The 18,455-nt window shown below is 29.6% G+C and overlaps 2 protein-coding genes across 2 annotated transcripts in view; one reads left to right on the top strand and one right to left on the bottom strand.

The window, feature by feature from the left end:
- The window catches only part of LOC124367721, a 420,242-nt gene that overhangs the window by 316,661 nt on the left and 85,126 nt on the right, over window positions 1-18,455 (top strand). The window lies entirely within an intron of this gene.
- LOC124367722 lies at window positions 1,669-3,017 on the bottom strand. The gene is made up of 2 exons (XM_046824799.1): window positions 2,863-3,017; window positions 1,669-2,073 (listed from the first exon to the last, which is right to left on the bottom strand). Exons 1-2 carry the CDS (start codon window positions 2,932-2,934, stop codon window positions 1,765-1,767), a joined length of 381 nt encoding a protein of 126 aa, XP_046680755.1. The 5' UTR covers window positions 2,935-3,017; the 3' UTR covers window positions 1,669-1,764.

Raw genomic sequence — 18,455 nt, 5'->3', positions numbered from 1 at the left:
TTACAGACTTGTTTATTTTCCTAAACGCGCCAAAAAAAAAAGACTTTTACATGACAAGTTCATAAAACTGTTCGTATACAACTGATATAATAATTATTCATCCTTTGGTACTGTCCTTATTTTCCTACTAGAATTTCATATAGTATTCGCTAACGCTATGTAAAAGAATTTAATTATTAAATCACTACAAATAACAGCAAATAATATAAAGCAATAACAAAATTTAATTAAACCATTTTATGTTTGAAGAACTCGGTAATCAATCAATGATCACCTGCATTAAGTATTCAGACTAATTCATGACATAAATAAATACATGTAAATATTTATATATATATTTACATATATATATATATATATATATATATATATATATATATATATATTCAACAGGTAACTATTTTCAACAAATGATAAACAACCCAAACAGTATAATGTTTAAAGAAACATGAGATATGCAGTTTACGTTTTTTTTAATCTGTATCGATTAAGGCTTTCATTAAACTTCTTTCAGGGCTCTTATTTAAAACTTAGATCATCTAAAGGTTGTCTAAATGATTTTGTTTGTATATTTTTACAGCGTGACTGGTTAAAGGTTTGTCTATGATGCTATGGACAATGTAGAACCGATGGCCAGTTACTCCTTTTATTTAAGATTTTGACGTTTGGCTGACACTGTTTTTCACAGAATATAGAAGGAAATAAATAAGGTTTTTAGTGTCACACTGAAGACTTCTTTTGATATAGTTGTAGTATATATTGTTTTGGAGACATTACTTTTAAAACTTTTATCTATTGTAAGATCTTAGAGATTTTATTAAGATCAGTAAGGACCAATTGTACTTTACATTATCGTGTTAAAATGATTTTAATAATATTGGTTGGCTTTTAAATACAACTATTAGATGTCTTCAGTTTCTTGAGACTTGTTTACTTTTATAAATAATGCCCTCATGATGGAGTTGATTTTGTAAAGACTAGGGTAAAATTTAGTTATGAATTTAGGATCCTTTTGAGGAAAAGAATAATTGTTGTTCGTTGGTATGTTCTAATTGCTCTGTATAACATTATCAGGATTTCCAAAAACTTTCTTTAAAACTTTGTAAATAGCAATAGTCTAATTTAATTTTAAATAAAAATTTATTCACAAAATAACAATCTTCATGCCACCGAACGGCACTTATTGTTTAAGATGGTTCCAAGTAGCGTACAGTAATTATCAAGCTTATGTTTATAAATGCGTAAAAATTTACAACCCAGCACTGTAAGTAAGGGGTTAGTAAGGGGTTTGTACCACATATTACATAGTAGTTTTGCAGAATATCACGTCTTCTCGTTCTCAACACCTTGATTGGTTTCATGTGAAAGGTACGCAAACAAATTAGCCTGATTAGAGCATAGTATTCACCTGCAGGAAAAACCTTAGTCAGTGTTATTTTTCGTAGAACTGAGATGACTGATACTAAATATGCTCTGATTTTATATTTATCCCAGTCTGTTCTAGATGGTCTTTGTACCTAATGAGTGAGTATGTGTAATTCCTCGACCTTTCTTTGAGTGGTAGCTCAACTATTAACGTATCGTTGTCGGTCTGTTTTTCTCACAGCTAAATCAGTTATTACTAGGGAATATTTTAAATTGTGGTTTACCTTTAGAGTGTATAGCATATCGGCAAAAATACACAATCTTTATTAAGTTTATTTTTATTATATTACATATTTAAGGATGTCTAATACATGCGTAATTAATACTTCGACAACATAATTATAACAACTTGCAATCAGTATTTACTACTCTAGAGAGTGAATCTAACATGATTTTGTACAAGGGTAGTACTCTTTCACATAAATTATCCAGTTCAGGTTTTTTTGTCGTTTTGCACTCATTTGCTTTAGTTTTCAACCAATCCATATGAGATTTAATACCGCTCTTGCAGTCTTTATCTGCAGTGCTCTTTTTCAAAAGTGTTTCCAATGTTTTTAACCTGTCAAATACTTTTTCTGTTACGGTTGCTGGCTTTTGTTTTCCAGGTTCATTTTTCTTTTTCTCCGCAACAGATTGCTGCCCTAACACCTGTGAAAACAAACTTTAAATAAGGAACTATTTGCGAATTAAATAAATATTTTTATACGTCTTTAATAAAGCTGAGTTTCGCTTACATATGTACCAATAACATGCAATAAATATTTTTATTACTGAAAGTTATATGGATACCACAGATATTGATTAGTTTCTATCCCTATATCAGTCAGTTTATAAATACTGAAAACCCATTTTTAAATTAAGGTTTGTAAAATATTAGGCTGTTACGTTTATTCTTACCTGACTAAATAAAAAGATTAGATAAAGCGCAACGCATAGGGCTACTTATTCTCAAAAGTAATGTTAGTTACACGTCATTTATATAATATAAGTATATGATATGTTATCCAAAATGAATATAAACAGAGCATAATAACATTTATTTTAGTTATTTATCTTTCTAAGTGACGCTAGCCTATCAATTGGATTTTGTTGGTTTGCCCTATATCGTTTGTATTAACACCCATATTTATAGAGGAATACTTGAATCTGACTAAGTTCTTATTATTGACTTTAAAAAAATACTAAAAATTTTAAATCACTAAAAAATTGTATTTAATACTTATATAGTATTGCTTTAGGCTTCGATACGTACACAATTTTAACAGTCAGTGATGTATGGTTTAATAATTTTATAAATCTTTGATAAATTTTACAAAGTTTTCTCTTGTATTTTCACTTAGTTGGATTTATTATTAGGCCCAAATTATAAATCTAAATGACAACATATTGATGTTTCAAAAAAATACAAGCTTTGTAATGTTAAGTGCTTATACTTACTAAAACTAAAAATACTAGTAAAATTATCAAGTTTTTCCCTCTGCCGACACGAATATAACTTGAGACTAACATTTTACTGTACAATAGACTTTATTACTGTTTAATAATGCTGCACCTTAAAGTTAACACAGATAGTTTACTTGTTAAATTGTTTAAAAAAGCTTTAAAGTAGATTAAGCGTTTCTTTAGCAATAGCAAACTTTATTGAGTCGATGCTAATAAGTACTTAAATTATCACGTAACGTTTGTTTTCCATCGTAGCGATTGAAATTCCAATGTGCAACTATTGTCTGACGTTCGGTATATTGAATGCTACTTAAATAAAACGTGTTCTCATAGTTTCAGACAATAGAAGTTACTATATGGATAGAATATTTTTTCCGTCCTTAACTTTGTTTTAATACATTTATTAAATATTTTTCTGTAAACAGAATGCACGCAAACCTACAGGAATGAAACGACTGCTGTTAAAATGTTTTTAAATTCTAAAATTTGTGGTTTAGTACCGTAAAAACTATCAAGAATATAACATTATTCAAAAGCTGTAAAATTGTAACACAAACCTAAATTTTGAAAAGCAGTTATAAATTAGTGTAGTTATCAATTTTTAACGTTTGTAATGCAAGGTTAAAAATGGCAGCATTTAGAATTTTGCCTTCTATTGAAACAGATAAAACATTAGATTTTTATTATTAACGTCAAAAAATGATTATTATATAATCAAACAACGCTTAGTATTCTTTAAAACCTCAAGATAGTTTTCAAAACTACAAAAAGTCTGACATCTAAAACCATCATATGATGTTAAAAAATTTATTGTTATCTTGATTATAGTTTGGAAAGAAATATTGCGTTGCATATGAGTTTTATACATTTTAAACCAAAAATTAAAAACTAAAAGACACACATATACAACGGTAAAATAAACAAGGTAGACCGTTCACTGCATTTAGTTTTCAGCCCCATTTATTTTATTTAACCATATCCTACAGTTTGCGTAGAGACAGTTTTACAACCTGTATATGTGAACCTTGAATATGGGTTATGTATCAGTGACTTAAATTAGATTATACACTGTCATTATTTTGGTATAAAAAGCCAGATTTATTTATTAAAATTATATCTAAATAATGCTATTTAATATTAAAACAATTCAAGGTATATTACATATATTAGGCATTAGTAAAATTTTGTTTAATTTATATGTAGATTGGATGTCTTAAAATTTCACTCCAATGTTTGTAAGAAATTATAATTTAAAAATGTTTTCTTTGATCTGCCTGACATATTTACATTTTAATTGTTGTGAAGACGTATTAGTATCTAAATACTGAATAAAGCATCAGCTGTAAACATCGAAGCTATAGATTTTTCAATTTAATCAAAATTTAAATAGATAAAATGTATTAAAAGCTCTTTAACAAAATTACTTCCATTAAACCTACTCTCTGTCATTCTAACGATGTTAAACGAAGAAACTTTTGGTTCAAGGAATACGAATATACTGACATATTTTTAGAAAGAATATTGGTATGGAAATTGTTTATCAAACTTCAGTGAACATTATTGCACGACATGTTTTTATCCTATTTAACAATGTTAACTAAGGCCTCGGATACAAACTTTGCTCGTGGTTGTAACTTTTTTTAAAAGCATTTCTTGTAAATTTCTTCAATCTCCTAAGATATTGTTAGTATCATGAATACAATGCAAAATTCACCACTTTCTATGCCTAATTATGATGTCACTGTATGAGGTATAGATTTACCCAGTCTAATATGTAATATTTTACTACCAATCTGAAGATAATTTAGGTCTGATGTAATCATAAAAAACGTAGATATAGAATGGGAACTGTTCAAACATAAACATATATTACAATCACAAGGTAGGAGTACGTCAGATTACATCTAGAGTAACAGGCTTTGTTGAAGGTGAAGGATTCTCTAACCTAATCCCATGAAGAAACATTCACCAACACCGAACTTGTCTTGTCTTCTATACAACATAGCACCTTATCCAACTAACTGATCAATTCAAAACGTAACCTCATTATGTGTGTTATGTCATATGTTAAAGTCTAGAATGCATTTACTCAGTTTGTTTACAAATTATTTTCTGCCTACCATTTCCTCGCTTCCATACCAAGTTAACCGTAAGACCAGTTCCAAAAATATTCATTAACGATCGTTAGAATTCCATGCAATAAATCCAATGAAATCAATTTAGCCGGTTGTATGTGGGTTCAATCTAAAATTTAAAACTATCAGTCAGTTCCCCTAAAATTATGAGAAGCGACGGATAAATAGACAAAAACGAAACTCAACTACGCTCCCAATTAATAGGTTTCATTAATACTAAGACAACAATATAGTTTGGTTTGAGTTGACTGAAGTAAAAAAAGTGACACGCAACAAAAAATGTGCCGATAAAATAGTTAATATATTGCATAAGAGGAAAATTTACAGGAAAGGAAACACTTTGTTTTACACATACTGTTTATAAATCTTAGTCTTGTGAGGAGGCGAGAGTTGGTACGCTACATTAACGGGCGGTCCTGATACCGTAGCCGGGTCTGACAATGAATGATTCATGAAGGCTTCAGTCTGGCGCCCAGGACAATTTATTCAATAGCCCTCTATCCTCATTCATGTTTCCTGCAGTATCCAGGAGCACCGTTTTCCATGATATCTAAAACACGTTTACTCATGATGCAACATTAGATTTTACGATCGTGTGGAACGCTGTAATACAACATTACCAAAGTCGTAGGCGAATAAACTATTTTGGAATTTCAATGCGTTGCATTCACAGTAAAGTGATAAAAATGTACCTTACATGTTAATTTTACTTTGTTTGTTATTCACAAATGTTAGTCATAATTCAAATATGGATTTTTGAATTGTTGCATTATGAGCGTAAGTGAATTGTCTAGGCACTCATCTCGCATAGGAATTCCTGTTCTGGAGCTTGGTGTAAATAGTTTTAACGGCCAGCTCCGTCGCTCGCATTTATTTTTACACTTATCAGTTAAACATTCATACGTCTACTGTCATTAACTAATGCTGCATTTAGATATTGGATAGAGGAAATCCTAACTTCTTCCAATCGTCTACTGCATTTTTCGGCAGGAAATTTTGTAAGGCCATTTAGAAACTCTTCTACTCATTGTAAAGCATTCCATCAACTCAAACAATGGTTTCAGTTCACTTTTAACATTATTTAGTGCTTTTACAACCTGCTTCACCAACCAAGATTAAAAATCTGATCACGGGGCGCTGCTCTACCACGGTGCAGTTCTCATCCGTACTCGCTACTGTTAACTGATTACATTTCAGACTATGTTTAAAAAATATGATTGAACACGTGATCAGATGTCATCGCCGGGTTATCAACCGTAACTTTTGAAACATTTATACTGATAGGTTCAGCCGTTTTTGAGCAGTACTAACTAATTGATACCTTTACTCATTGAATGACTCTCGTAAATGACCCACAAATATTCTCGCTTGCTTTCATTAACGAATAAAGCAGCCATGGTGGTTTTTCTTGGACGATCTGGCAACCACAATGCTCAGGTTTTTACGAATTTATAGATTTTCACTGAGCGTGAAATAATTATGAATGAAAAGTATTATTAAAATGTTGTTCATTGTATTCTTACAGAAAATATTTAAGGGAGGAGATCAAAGATAGGCCACTTTTACTGTTTCTTTTAGGTTAATTATGCATTTTCTTCATTTAAAAAATTTACTTTTACATTTATTACACTACATAGTGTTAATTATTGTTTGTTTTTTTTGCTATTTTAAGAATATGTGAGTGGAAATGGCTTGGGTAAACACTGCCTCCGATACAAAATATTCTGCATGACTCCCAGACTCAATGATTGAATGCATTGGACCGTACAAGAAGTGCCCCCCCCCCCGAGATAGCTCCCGCTCTTTAAGCACGGTTGAATAAAGGTGGCAGTATGACAGTCTCTCTCTCTCTCTCTCTCTCTCTCTCTCTCTCTCTCTCTCTCTCTCTCTTCTTTGTGATTTTGTTTGTCTATAACATAAGCAGTCGATAGTTTAGTTCGATATATCGTGCGAACTAACAGATCCATAAATGTATGGAATAAATGTTTGTACATATTTAATTAAAACATAGGATACGTACGGTTTCTACAGACAAATGAACTTTAATTACAATATTAACTGTTATGTTAATAGATAAATTTCTTAATAAATGCAGCTTTTTAAAAAATAACATTAATTCTTATCTGCTATATATGTTTTCGTTCATGCGTAATTTCATCAGCTTTTTAAAATGTAATCCATCAAATTTTGAAGTGCAAACTTTGTTATTCAAACCAATAAAGATAACTAGAAAAATTCAGTTGTTATTCTCATTCATACCTCGTAAACTTATGAAAAAGATTACATTTATTTACTGCACTCTGTAAATCATATAACGGATGCTTCTCCAGAAATAATTGTAATTTAGATTATTTTGTCATACACACAACGGTCTTTTTCACTTTATTTTTCATTTCATATTTATATGAATATTTGCATTGTTTTACATTTTAGTATTTTCATACAAAGTTGCTTTGCTATATACGTGTGATAAAGTTCCTTAAGTGTATTATGCATTTACTTATTGTCGTAATTCATAGTTGGCAAAACTATAGAAATTATAATTTCGCTTTATCACCCACTACTCTCATTTAATATTTTTGTTATTTTTACTTAACTTTTTTCCAATTAATTAACACTACTGGTTAAGAAAAATTACATTAATACAACAAATAACACTCATACTAGAAAATATTGACTTTTTAAATGATAGTGTTTACAAATTTTAATAATATGTTTTTTTATTCATTTAATTAAATAAAATATATACCTGAATATAAACTAATTATGTTTATAAGTTTGTAATATAAAGCATTATTCAATGTTATTATTTCCCAGTATGAGCATGTCCCATATGAGCAATACATACCAATAATATTATTTCCAAGCTGTGACAAATGAGAACTGTAATACATATTTTTAGAAAGTCTGCTAGTGTTTTAAGCTATAAAATTGCTTTTATATCAAAGTATTAAAACAATTCCTTCATCTAATATTACTAGAATTTTGTATAAAATTTATAAAATGTACGGAAAAGCAGGACGGTCCTAAATAGTAAAACTATTCGCTAACCTTATGAAATATACCTTTAGACAAGGCTATACAGCACGCCGCATTACGAATAAAAAATAACTACCAGAATTCGGTCATGTATCCTAAGGTTATATATTTTCTTATAGTTAAAGATTTTATAGCGTTATTACGTCAATGGTTTATAAATATCCAACATTACCAGTACGTATTTTAGTACATACCTAAGTATCAAAACATAAACTTTAACAGTACAAAGTTACACTATTTTTGAACAAAACTGTATAATATCAATCACTAAAGTTCTCACTATTGGTATTGAGGATTATTACAATTGTTGCAGTTAATATATAGACTGCTGCTGATAAAATGGTTTGTTATATGACAATAACTGATTATCTAAGACATACAATTGTATTAGTCTAAACAATACGCGAGAATCACAGATCAAGATAACGACACTTGTCAGAGTAATATAGACAGTTGGGGCTGATATTTTTATATAACACTACCTGACTAGCTATGTCATACAATTTTATCACTCTCAAAATCACGCAAGTATCATGGTTTAAGATTATTTTTAACATGTTGCAGATTATAAATAAATAAATACATTATAAATATATATAATTAATAAATTAATAATTAATTAATTAATTAATATGTTATGAAGATAACAACACGTTGCAGATTTATATACTTTTGGGGAATATATTGTTATACAAAAATACCTTACTACGTAAGTCATACGTTTTTATCAATGCCAACTTTACTTGAGAATCGCGGTTTTATATAGCTATACATGATGCAGATAACAAAGACTGCCGGGGCTAAATTATTACAACGGGATAAAGGATAGTCATTAGAAATGTTATGCACATTTAAGTAACAATAAATACTATTGCATTCATTAATGCAAGCTTTTCAATGTGTTTTATAAGAATTATATTGGTTTCCTATAAGAATAATAGGACTCTTTTTTGCTCTCTTGTATTTAAGGATTAAAATGTAATAAAAGTGAAAGTCTTATCCATTCAAAACTCTACCTCCAGTGAGTATTTGAATGGTTAATATCCACTCTTAGCAGTGATGACGAGTAGAAATATTAGTTAAGCGGCCTCATTTCAGCCCTACTCTGCGCGGCGCGCCGCGGGTGGATCAATTCACGATGACACAGCTGAATCCGTATTGACAGCTCATCAAGCCAGCTTTGCTGCGCTCTGACACAGGCTGGGTTGATAAAATGTGTACCGCAGCTGCACTGTTTTACAAGCTTGTTTTCATGGACACACAAGCGGGATGTGGTTTATCGATCGCGTGTGCCACAGACTCTACAGTAAAACTCCCCTTCTGTCACACCACGTTATATTACTTTAAGCGTTGTTGTACGTGAATAAAACTGGTGGCATGCTATTTAACTATGTTTTCACCAATATTTCTTTTCAAAACCTCTCTCTCTCTCTCTGAAGTAAAATTATCGTTATAACCACCTGATCACGATTTTAATTTAAAAGAGTATTGATTATGGGACTCTGCATTCGGAGAGTGAAACATTCTTTTATAAATACTAGTATTATAACTTGGATTTATCTCTAATGTTCGGGGATTTTTCATAGAATACCTCAATAGGTTTCAGTAACATTTGTAATACTTTAGATTATTGTGGAGGAAACCTAAGTTTAAAGTACTTACTGTTTCATTTAACACGCTTATGTTTTAATAATTGGTTTGTCTCTATGTATTTTTCTAAAAGAAGGCGTTTATTAGATACATACTATTAAAGTGTTTGAGGATAAAAGCTTTAGATGTTAAGCGAAATTGTGCATAGTTTTCATTACATGTTTTGCTCGTTTGTGAGCTTTTCTGAATGAAATTTATTTCCCACTATATTTTAAACCCTTACTCGTTGCTCTGATGAAAAAAATAAAAATATCTGGATCTTTAGATCAAAAATTATATTTCTGGAATCTGTAGCTTACTTTGGGATAATACATGTCTGGTACCTCAGTTTATATTGCTGTTTCCCCAATTTATACACTATATCGGCTACATTTTTCGCCAAATTTTGAGAACCCTACTTGTGTAAAATAACTATAAATGGTTTTATAACACACTTTGTTGAAAAAGTGTTGAAAATTTTTTCCATATCTGCATCACACCACTGGTAAGTAACTTACGAGGTAACACATGTTATCTAAACATTTCAAAATAAACCCTGACACCTCATTACTACAATTAAAAGAATGTTCTGAGTTTACTCCGTAGAATAAGACTAATAGATTATCTAATATAATTACTCTCCAGCATACAATACTTTCTTTGCCTATGTGATGAAGGAATAGTTATTTAAATAAAAATAATCTCCACAAAACAATAGTTCTTATTAGTAATTTAGTGACGGTTTTAAATTGTGATTGGTAATTATAGGTAGTCTTCATTTTCCTACAAAACAGATCTAAACTTTATAAATCAGAAAAATACTGATAATAACAATAGTTTCATGAAAAGTATATTGCTGAATATAAAAATGTCAGCGATGGTATGTATTTGTGATGTGTTGTAGCAAACACTGTATGTGAATGTCGAGAACAAGAAGGGGATGAAACTACAGGAAGTCAATTACCTGAAACAGCCGGGGTCAACAGCGTGGCTGCCAAAATACCTATCAGCTTTCGTCTCTCTGCCAAATTCGTTTTCTTTACATAACGTCCGAAAAAACCCATATTAACTATACTGGTATATCAAACAAAATTTCCAAAATATTAAAATAAAAATAATTGTAAATATCCTAATAATATTTTATACACATATAATAATGCTAATGTGCCTGTGTTAGTTTTTCGTTTTCACGTGGTATTTTACCGATTGTATTGATGTTGCAATTGTAATTTCTTACAGTCTTACAGATTAATATAGGCCTATTACCATTTCTGAAATCCTTCTGGGCTACGTTTCACTTGAGATTGAAGTAGCAAAAATCCCATCTTTGTCTCTAATGTTGTGAAATAATTATTAAAAAGCAAGTCTAATACGATAAACCGTTCTGGGTAAACATCTTTTATTATTTTAAATTTATTTAAGTTCTTAGCGAGTAAATTTTACAAAGAATAACAATTTTTTATCATGCCGTTTCAGATATCAGCAATACGGTAAGTACTAATATGCCTTACAAAATGGATAAACATGAGACAGTCATAATTTGACACTGCTGACTCCCTTTGCAACAAAGCTACGCTATACAAAATTTCTGTGGTCTTAGAAAATATTTTTTAGTTAATAAATAACTCCGAGTGCCATTTTAAATGTACATTGAACTTTTAAAGACTGTTATTGAACCAGAATTTGTTGTCTTTTGACAGATTTAAGCTTCTCAGAACTGTATGTATATATATATATATATATATATATATATATATATATATATATATATATATATATATATCTTTTTAAATATTTTCTTAATCGTAAAAAGGTGCAAACTCAATAATAGCGTCAGAAATATCATTCACTTGAACCAGAAGTGCTCATACTAGTGCAAAATCTTAAAAATGTCTTGCGGTGCAACGGGTTACTGCTCTTAGCGATTACATTTTAATAAATAACCGTGCATGAGTGCAAACCACGTCCTTGCTCGGTGGTTAGATGATTCAATACTAAAATTTAAACCATTAGCGTTAGCTCTAAATTATTATTTTTCATTCAAACTTTAATTGGCAATACAAGTGTACAATGGTGCATTTACCATAACTGTCACCAAGACATATTATATACTAGCGGGCCCGGCGCGCTTTGCTGCGCATTTCAATAATTTTTTGCAAAAGTTGCCCGCGGCTTCGCACGCAATTTCCCGTTGAAAACAGTACACTATATTCACTTATTCTTTTTCTATCACATTCTAAACATTGCTGAGATAATTGATAGTCGTTCCATCGTGAGCCTCTTGGGCGTATTATGAAGGTATGTACCATATTCCTGCCTCTATCTAGCTGTTACCCACGGCTTCGCACGCAAATCTTAAGAACCGAAGTCCTTATATTACTTAGTAAATTTTTTTTTTTTACTATAATAAATTTTAGATTAAATTAGTTATATCTCCGATGCCACGATTGAGCTTGCTTTGTTGTCTCGATCGAGAGAATATGTACACACGGAGTTTTGAGAACCATACTTCTGTCAAAAAAAACAACTAAGGTTGATTTTATAACATTCTTTATATTTGTAGCCAACGTAAGATAGTAATTATCATATCTGCATTGCTCTTCTGATCAAGCATGAGCATGGTTTATATTAAATAAATATTGCAGTTAAAGGTGAATTTTTACGTCAAATTTGAATTGTATTATCTGGATAGTAAAGTCTATGTTTAACAGTGATTGCAGAAACAGTTTAAACAAAATTTGTCGTTTCTCTTAAGCTTACTCTATGCTTTAAAACTATAAGTGTAATATATGTTTACAAAGAACAGCTGATTAAAAATTTGAAAAGACGTTAACATATGTTTGCTGCAATGCATTTCTTATGGGTATTTCTGTAACCAGTGGGGCGGAATCCTGAATCGGGAAAGGGATGGGCATAGCTTATAAACCTTCTCCGTGGAAAAATACATATACGTACAAATTTTCATCATGATCGGTCCAATAGTTCACGATTCCATAAAGGACAAACATACAAACATTCATTTTTATATATATAGATTAGTTGGACGTATTATTAACTTATATATTTAGGTACAATGTCTAGTAATCCTTGATTTCTACGTCTATAATAAATGAATGAATGAATTAATATTTAGTTCCTCTGTAAATATATAAATAATCTATTAATGGATCTCCCATTAAATGAACGGTTAACATTAAAAATATATTATTTTATAGTACGTATGTTATTTTTGTAATCATAAACCAAAAGAAAATTTATGCAAAGTACATTTTCATGCGTGGGGTTATCACCCTGCAACGCGACAAGAGGTTTCATCAAATATAAAAGGTCGGCAGGTGCTTACAGTGTGGAGCCTTATCCATTATGTATTTACTATCTGCCGCATGCGACTACTCAACTTATTGTGTCCAGTTTTTGCAACACTTTTAAGAAAAATGTACATGTGTCTACGTAAAATTTTTACCATGTTAAATTCTTCGTGTATAAAACAGCTTCAATGAATGTGTTACTTAGACGGTTTGATGAGAGTGGATTCGCTAACAGTTCAGTAGGTGTACACCACATGACATTTTTACCGACTATGGTTTAGTTTAATTTATAAAAAATGTATTTAAATGTAATTTATTTTGATACTTTTAAGTAATTTAAAGTTGACCTTTAAATTAACTGTGAGTTTTCAATGTTATAAAGGCAAACTGTTTTTATAAAATGAACTATCAAATCACACTTGATTTTGAATTATGTGTAGACTTTTAATTCGAGCCTGAATTTCGAGTCCACAGCCAGGGACTTTGATGAAATATTTGGTATGATGTAAACATTCATCTTTAACTTATAATTTTATTCTGTGTTTAATTTATAAATATTACGTTTTATTTTGAATTGAGCTATTTTGTGATATAAACCCAAAACCTAATCCCTTCATTTGTAAAACTTAAACAAAGAGTAAAAGAATAAGGGCAGTCAAATCTGCCTTCACAGTTGTCGTTAGTTCCCTTAGTTTTATTTTTTAAATGATGAGCATTGTTTTTTCATAGACAATGATAAAGAATACAGGGATCACGAATATAGTAGTAAGAAAGCAAATATATAGGTGTATATCGTTGCTTCTTCTTACCTTTTTATATTTTTATTTTGATATCATGGTTTGTACCCTAACGCACCATGTTCGTATATTATTGAGGGGTTTTGTACATGTTTACCATTTTATTTAATTACTATATTTTTTGTGCAATGTATAGCTCCAACAAATAATTAGTACAAATATTTTAGTACAAATTTCACTCAACAATTCATAACATAATACACTTTAAATTTGAGTTATAACAGCAACAGGAGAGCACATAGCAATAAAATTTATGTAAGAGAGTCCTTAAAGTACCTCTAGAGTTACAAAGAATTTGAGAGCATGCATACGGTCTTGCCAATTAAGTAAAAAACATGTTTTACTGTTTTTTGTGTTTACTAGCTGTTTGTATATTATTTTTTTGAATATTGTTATAGTAGGTTATTTTTGAAATTTATGCAGTTCTAATATTAACTTTATATTTCTTTTTTTATTAATTTTAACTATATGAAAATTTTTTTATCTGTACGCGAGCATTTTAAAATTTTTACACCGCAATTAATAATATTACTTTTACTGTATAGGCTGGTAAAATACGTAGTAGTACATTTTTCGATTAATTAATCCATTGATAAATACTTTTGTAAATATAACTTGTAGAAGTCTGTACAAAATGTTTTAAGGACACCATATTTAATATATACAAGTACAATGAAAATATTTAATCGGTTGAGTCCGTGTTTTCGTTTCATATTTTCCCTCTTACTATAATATCCATGCTTTTAATACCAATATAAGAGATATTTATTAATAGCAAGTCTGTGGACAAACAAGTGGAATTGAACACTTCATTGGGTTGTCTAAATTGAAACTGTGTACATGAATCATTTAGACCTTCCACTTGATAGAAGTGTGCCCTAGTCTTATGCAAGTTAGATTTTTGGTTTTCCTCTCTTCTTGAATTTCCCATGTTACTTTGAATTTAAAAGTAAAATTAATACTTCGTTGCTTACAGAAAGTATTGTTCCTTTCTTAACACTAAATATAAAACACATTTTAAATAATTTATTAATCATAGCGCTGCGTATTATTTAGCTAGAATTATTTGTAGAAATAAATCATCTAAATTAAACGGCTTTGAATTTTTTGTCTCTAAATGGGATTCAATGAATCAAATGCTAAATGTAGCACAAAATAAAGAATCACAACAAGCTTTAGGAACATATTGAAGGTTAGGTTATAGTTGGCAAGAAATCTATTATGTTAGGTACTAATAAATTAAGTAAAACCTGTAATTTGATAGAAATTCAATGTAAATTTCAAGGTGAAATCGGTATGTAAAATTTGCCTTTAAAGTTCATAGTTCACGTATTCAGATAGGAATTTTTGAATCAATATACGTACTTAGTAACACAAAATTGAGCATTGTGGCAATTTGCTTACTTATGCATGACCATGTTATAGTTCAGTCTAATAACTAGATAAATGTAATCAAATTTCAATAATAAAGGTGATAACAGGGAGCAGTGATAATTTATCATTAACCCTGTGCGTATAGGCACGTTTCTAATTTAAATTTTATGTTGGTGTAGTGTCGCTGTGTTCGTTGAGTTTTCGTTGATCACTGTTAGTGCTAAAACATTATAATATTACATTTGTCTTATTGTTTTCTTAATAGTACTACTACATTACATAAAATTACATTGTTTTGCAGTCTAAAAACTATTTATCATGGTTAAGAAAATAACATAATTAATAACAAAAAATAGCACATTTATATTAATAACAGGTTACCGTTAAATACACGATGCATTCCTATGCTTATTTAAAATAAGGAATTACCAATATAAAATAATAAAAATGTTTTAAATTAACTATAAAAGTAATCTCGACTTAATTAAGAAGTAGCTTTGCAGAAATTAAATGATTGATTTTTTGTCTAGAAAAAATATTAATATAGATGTGGGGTTGGGCATGTGTCAATGGTATGATAAATAATATGACATCTACAACAACAGTTATCAGCCTTTTTCCTGAAAAGACACACTTGGCTTACATTGGCAAACTGGTACTTGTCAAGGAATGTATTGTTGTCGTGACAGAAGCCAGGCTGTCTCATATATTATTCATGGTAATCTCCTTATCGTCTCTCTAGCGTCCTGGTTTGCATGGCAAAGTGACTAATAACTTCTCCAATAGTGTTCTTCAAGACATATTTTATGGGCTGAAAACCTGGAACTAATTAGACTTAAGTAAAAATATACATCATAAAACAAAAGTTTTAATTTCGACATAGATTCGCTCTTTTCCCTACATAAAGTTCATAATCTGTTTTATTTTGAAAGCAATCTGACATACGTACATTTAAAAGTATTTTATTGTGTCAGTAAACTGTTTATTATTTTAGATTACTGAGGTACATATATAATATAATATAGTATAATTTATATTTAAAACATGAGTTATCAATAAATATTTTCTCTAAACAACCAAAAAATACTAGTTATTTGAATAAAAGTTTTGTTTAACGGTACTTTGGCATATGTTATGTGACTAAAGTTCGAAACTTCAAAAATACTTTTCCTCATTAGCTGGAATATTTCACAAATGCATATTTTTTTAATGTATATTATAGTATTTAGTCTAAAGAATCAATAAATAGATTTCTCAAGTTCAAATTATTTCTTTTTACAACAAATGCTTTAGGCTTTCTGAAGTAGAGAAACAAATATCTTATTCGCAATGTATTACAAAAGGATTACTTATGTAGCTTACTGCAAAAGAAAAATATACAATGGTTCTTAAATACTTCGAGCCTACTATTTTCCCCATACACACTTTTACAGGGCGTTCTATTACAATCCACACTCAGGCAACAGTTTTTTTTAACAAATCAAACAATATATTATTTTGACAATTTATACAGAGTTATTTGTCATTTTTATTGCTAAAATGGTATTTAATTATCACAAATTGTTATTTGGTTATAATTACTTCTGAAAATGTGCATGTTTCACTACATAGCTGATACCAACACTGTGTGCAGTGACATATCGTAGTCAGATATACCAACTATTCGATTTGAATAGACATTCCCTTTACACAACCATATGAAAATGAGTTTCAAGAATTACATCATGGGATGAAAAAAGCATAAAATATATGATATTTAAATATATAAATATGTAAATATATGTAATCAGTAAAAAATTTAAATTATTTAGATTAATTATAACTTTTTTGATTTTGCTCTAAAAATAATTGCACACAACCTACATCTGCTTGCTGGTATAGAAAGTTTTTTAACTATAATATTTCACAGTTAAAAGAAAGTTCATGCAAATTTCCTGTAAGAAACATCTTAATGCATATACTTATTACAGAGTTGTGACAGTTCGAAAATTCGATAAAAACTGTTTTTTTAGCGCAGCAAATGAATGAAGTAACTAATAATCTACTTATAGTTTTCGAAATTACTTTACTTTTCATACAATATCTAACAGTATATATATACACACACATATGTTAAGTTAAACATTATTAGCATATGTGTGTGTGTGTGTGTGTGTGTGTGTGTGTGTGTGTGTGTGTGTGTGTGTGTGTGTGTGTGTGTGTGTGTGTGTGTGTGTGTGTGTGTGTGTGTGTGTTTAAATGTTTTAACTCAGTGAACTCTACTCATAATACTGATCAAATATGAACTTAAAAAATGCTAAATATTGAATAAATTTTTATTTGCATTGACAGTATTTAAAAATAGATCGTAACACTGCTGTTCCTTTACATTCACATATGACGCATATTTAATGATAGCAAGTAGGCTGTGAATCCGTATATATTGAATCCTAGACAGAGCGTTGATTGAGACTGGAAACATGAATCATTCAAACCTTCCACTTGATAGAAGTGTTCCTCAGTCTTATGCAAGGTATATTTCTGGATTACCTTCTCTTACTCAATCCTGCTTTACATTTACAGCGTTTATTGTACTGTAGGAATTTTCAAGTGAAACTCATTTGGTTATGTAAATTATTTTTCATTGTTTTGCAATTATCATAGTAGCGTTAGAAAAATGGGGCTAGCAATGTAGGTTGCGCAATAAAGTGACCCACAAAATCCATACATAAAAAATAATAAATCCATTTTTACTATACGATTTCAAAATAAATTCTTATAACATACATAATATGTAATAAATAAGTAGTAAATATGTGATATTTATGTAGTTGTAACTATATCTTTTTGAGTGTATAAAATCGCCAAAATCTAAAATCTGCAAGATATTATATAATATTTAAATATCTTAAAGTAAATATATTTTTTTTTTTTTTCATTATATGTATCTCAATTATGTTTATAAGCAATAACCAGTACACGCCTTCATTGGGGCTCGGACTTTGCTGAGTGTGATGTAAATCGTAATACTACGTGAATACAAAAATCAATTTAAAGGTGTTAATGATAAAACTATAAACCAGCAAAGCTCAAATATTAAAGTTTATTCAATACAAAATGGAGGTTGTTTAAATATAAATAGTTTTGATCCTTTAAAGGTAGGTCACCTTGTATTGAATAAGCAATTTTAGAATGACTATCAGAAATAGAGCACTTCAAATACGTATTAAGAGTAATCTGTTTTCTAATAGAAAGAATAAAAAGTTACCAAAATTATTTGTGTTTGAAACTATAGTGTTCTTGATTGCTAGTTTTAAAATTCCTTC

The sequence above is a fragment of the Homalodisca vitripennis genome, chromosome 8 (assembly GCF_021130785.1).
Source record: "Homalodisca vitripennis isolate AUS2020 chromosome 8, UT_GWSS_2.1, whole genome shotgun sequence".
Taxonomy (NCBI): Eukaryota; Metazoa; Arthropoda; class Insecta; order Hemiptera; family Cicadellidae; genus Homalodisca; species Homalodisca vitripennis.
Note: the sequence above shows the minus strand (reverse complement) of the source record. Positions and strands in the feature narration are given on the sequence as shown.

What these genes read in the sequence shown, in the direction of transcription:
- LOC124367722 (XM_046824799.1), bottom strand. Translation starts at nt 2,934, where the DNA reads ATGTTAGTCTCAAGTTATATTCGTGTCGGCAGAGGGAAAAACTTGATA. An exon ending in TACTAGTATTTTTAGTTTTA is followed by an intron (nt 2,074 to 2,862) that starts GTAAGTATAAGC and finishes TTGTTTTCACAG; the next exon opens with GTGTTAGGGCAGCAATCTGT.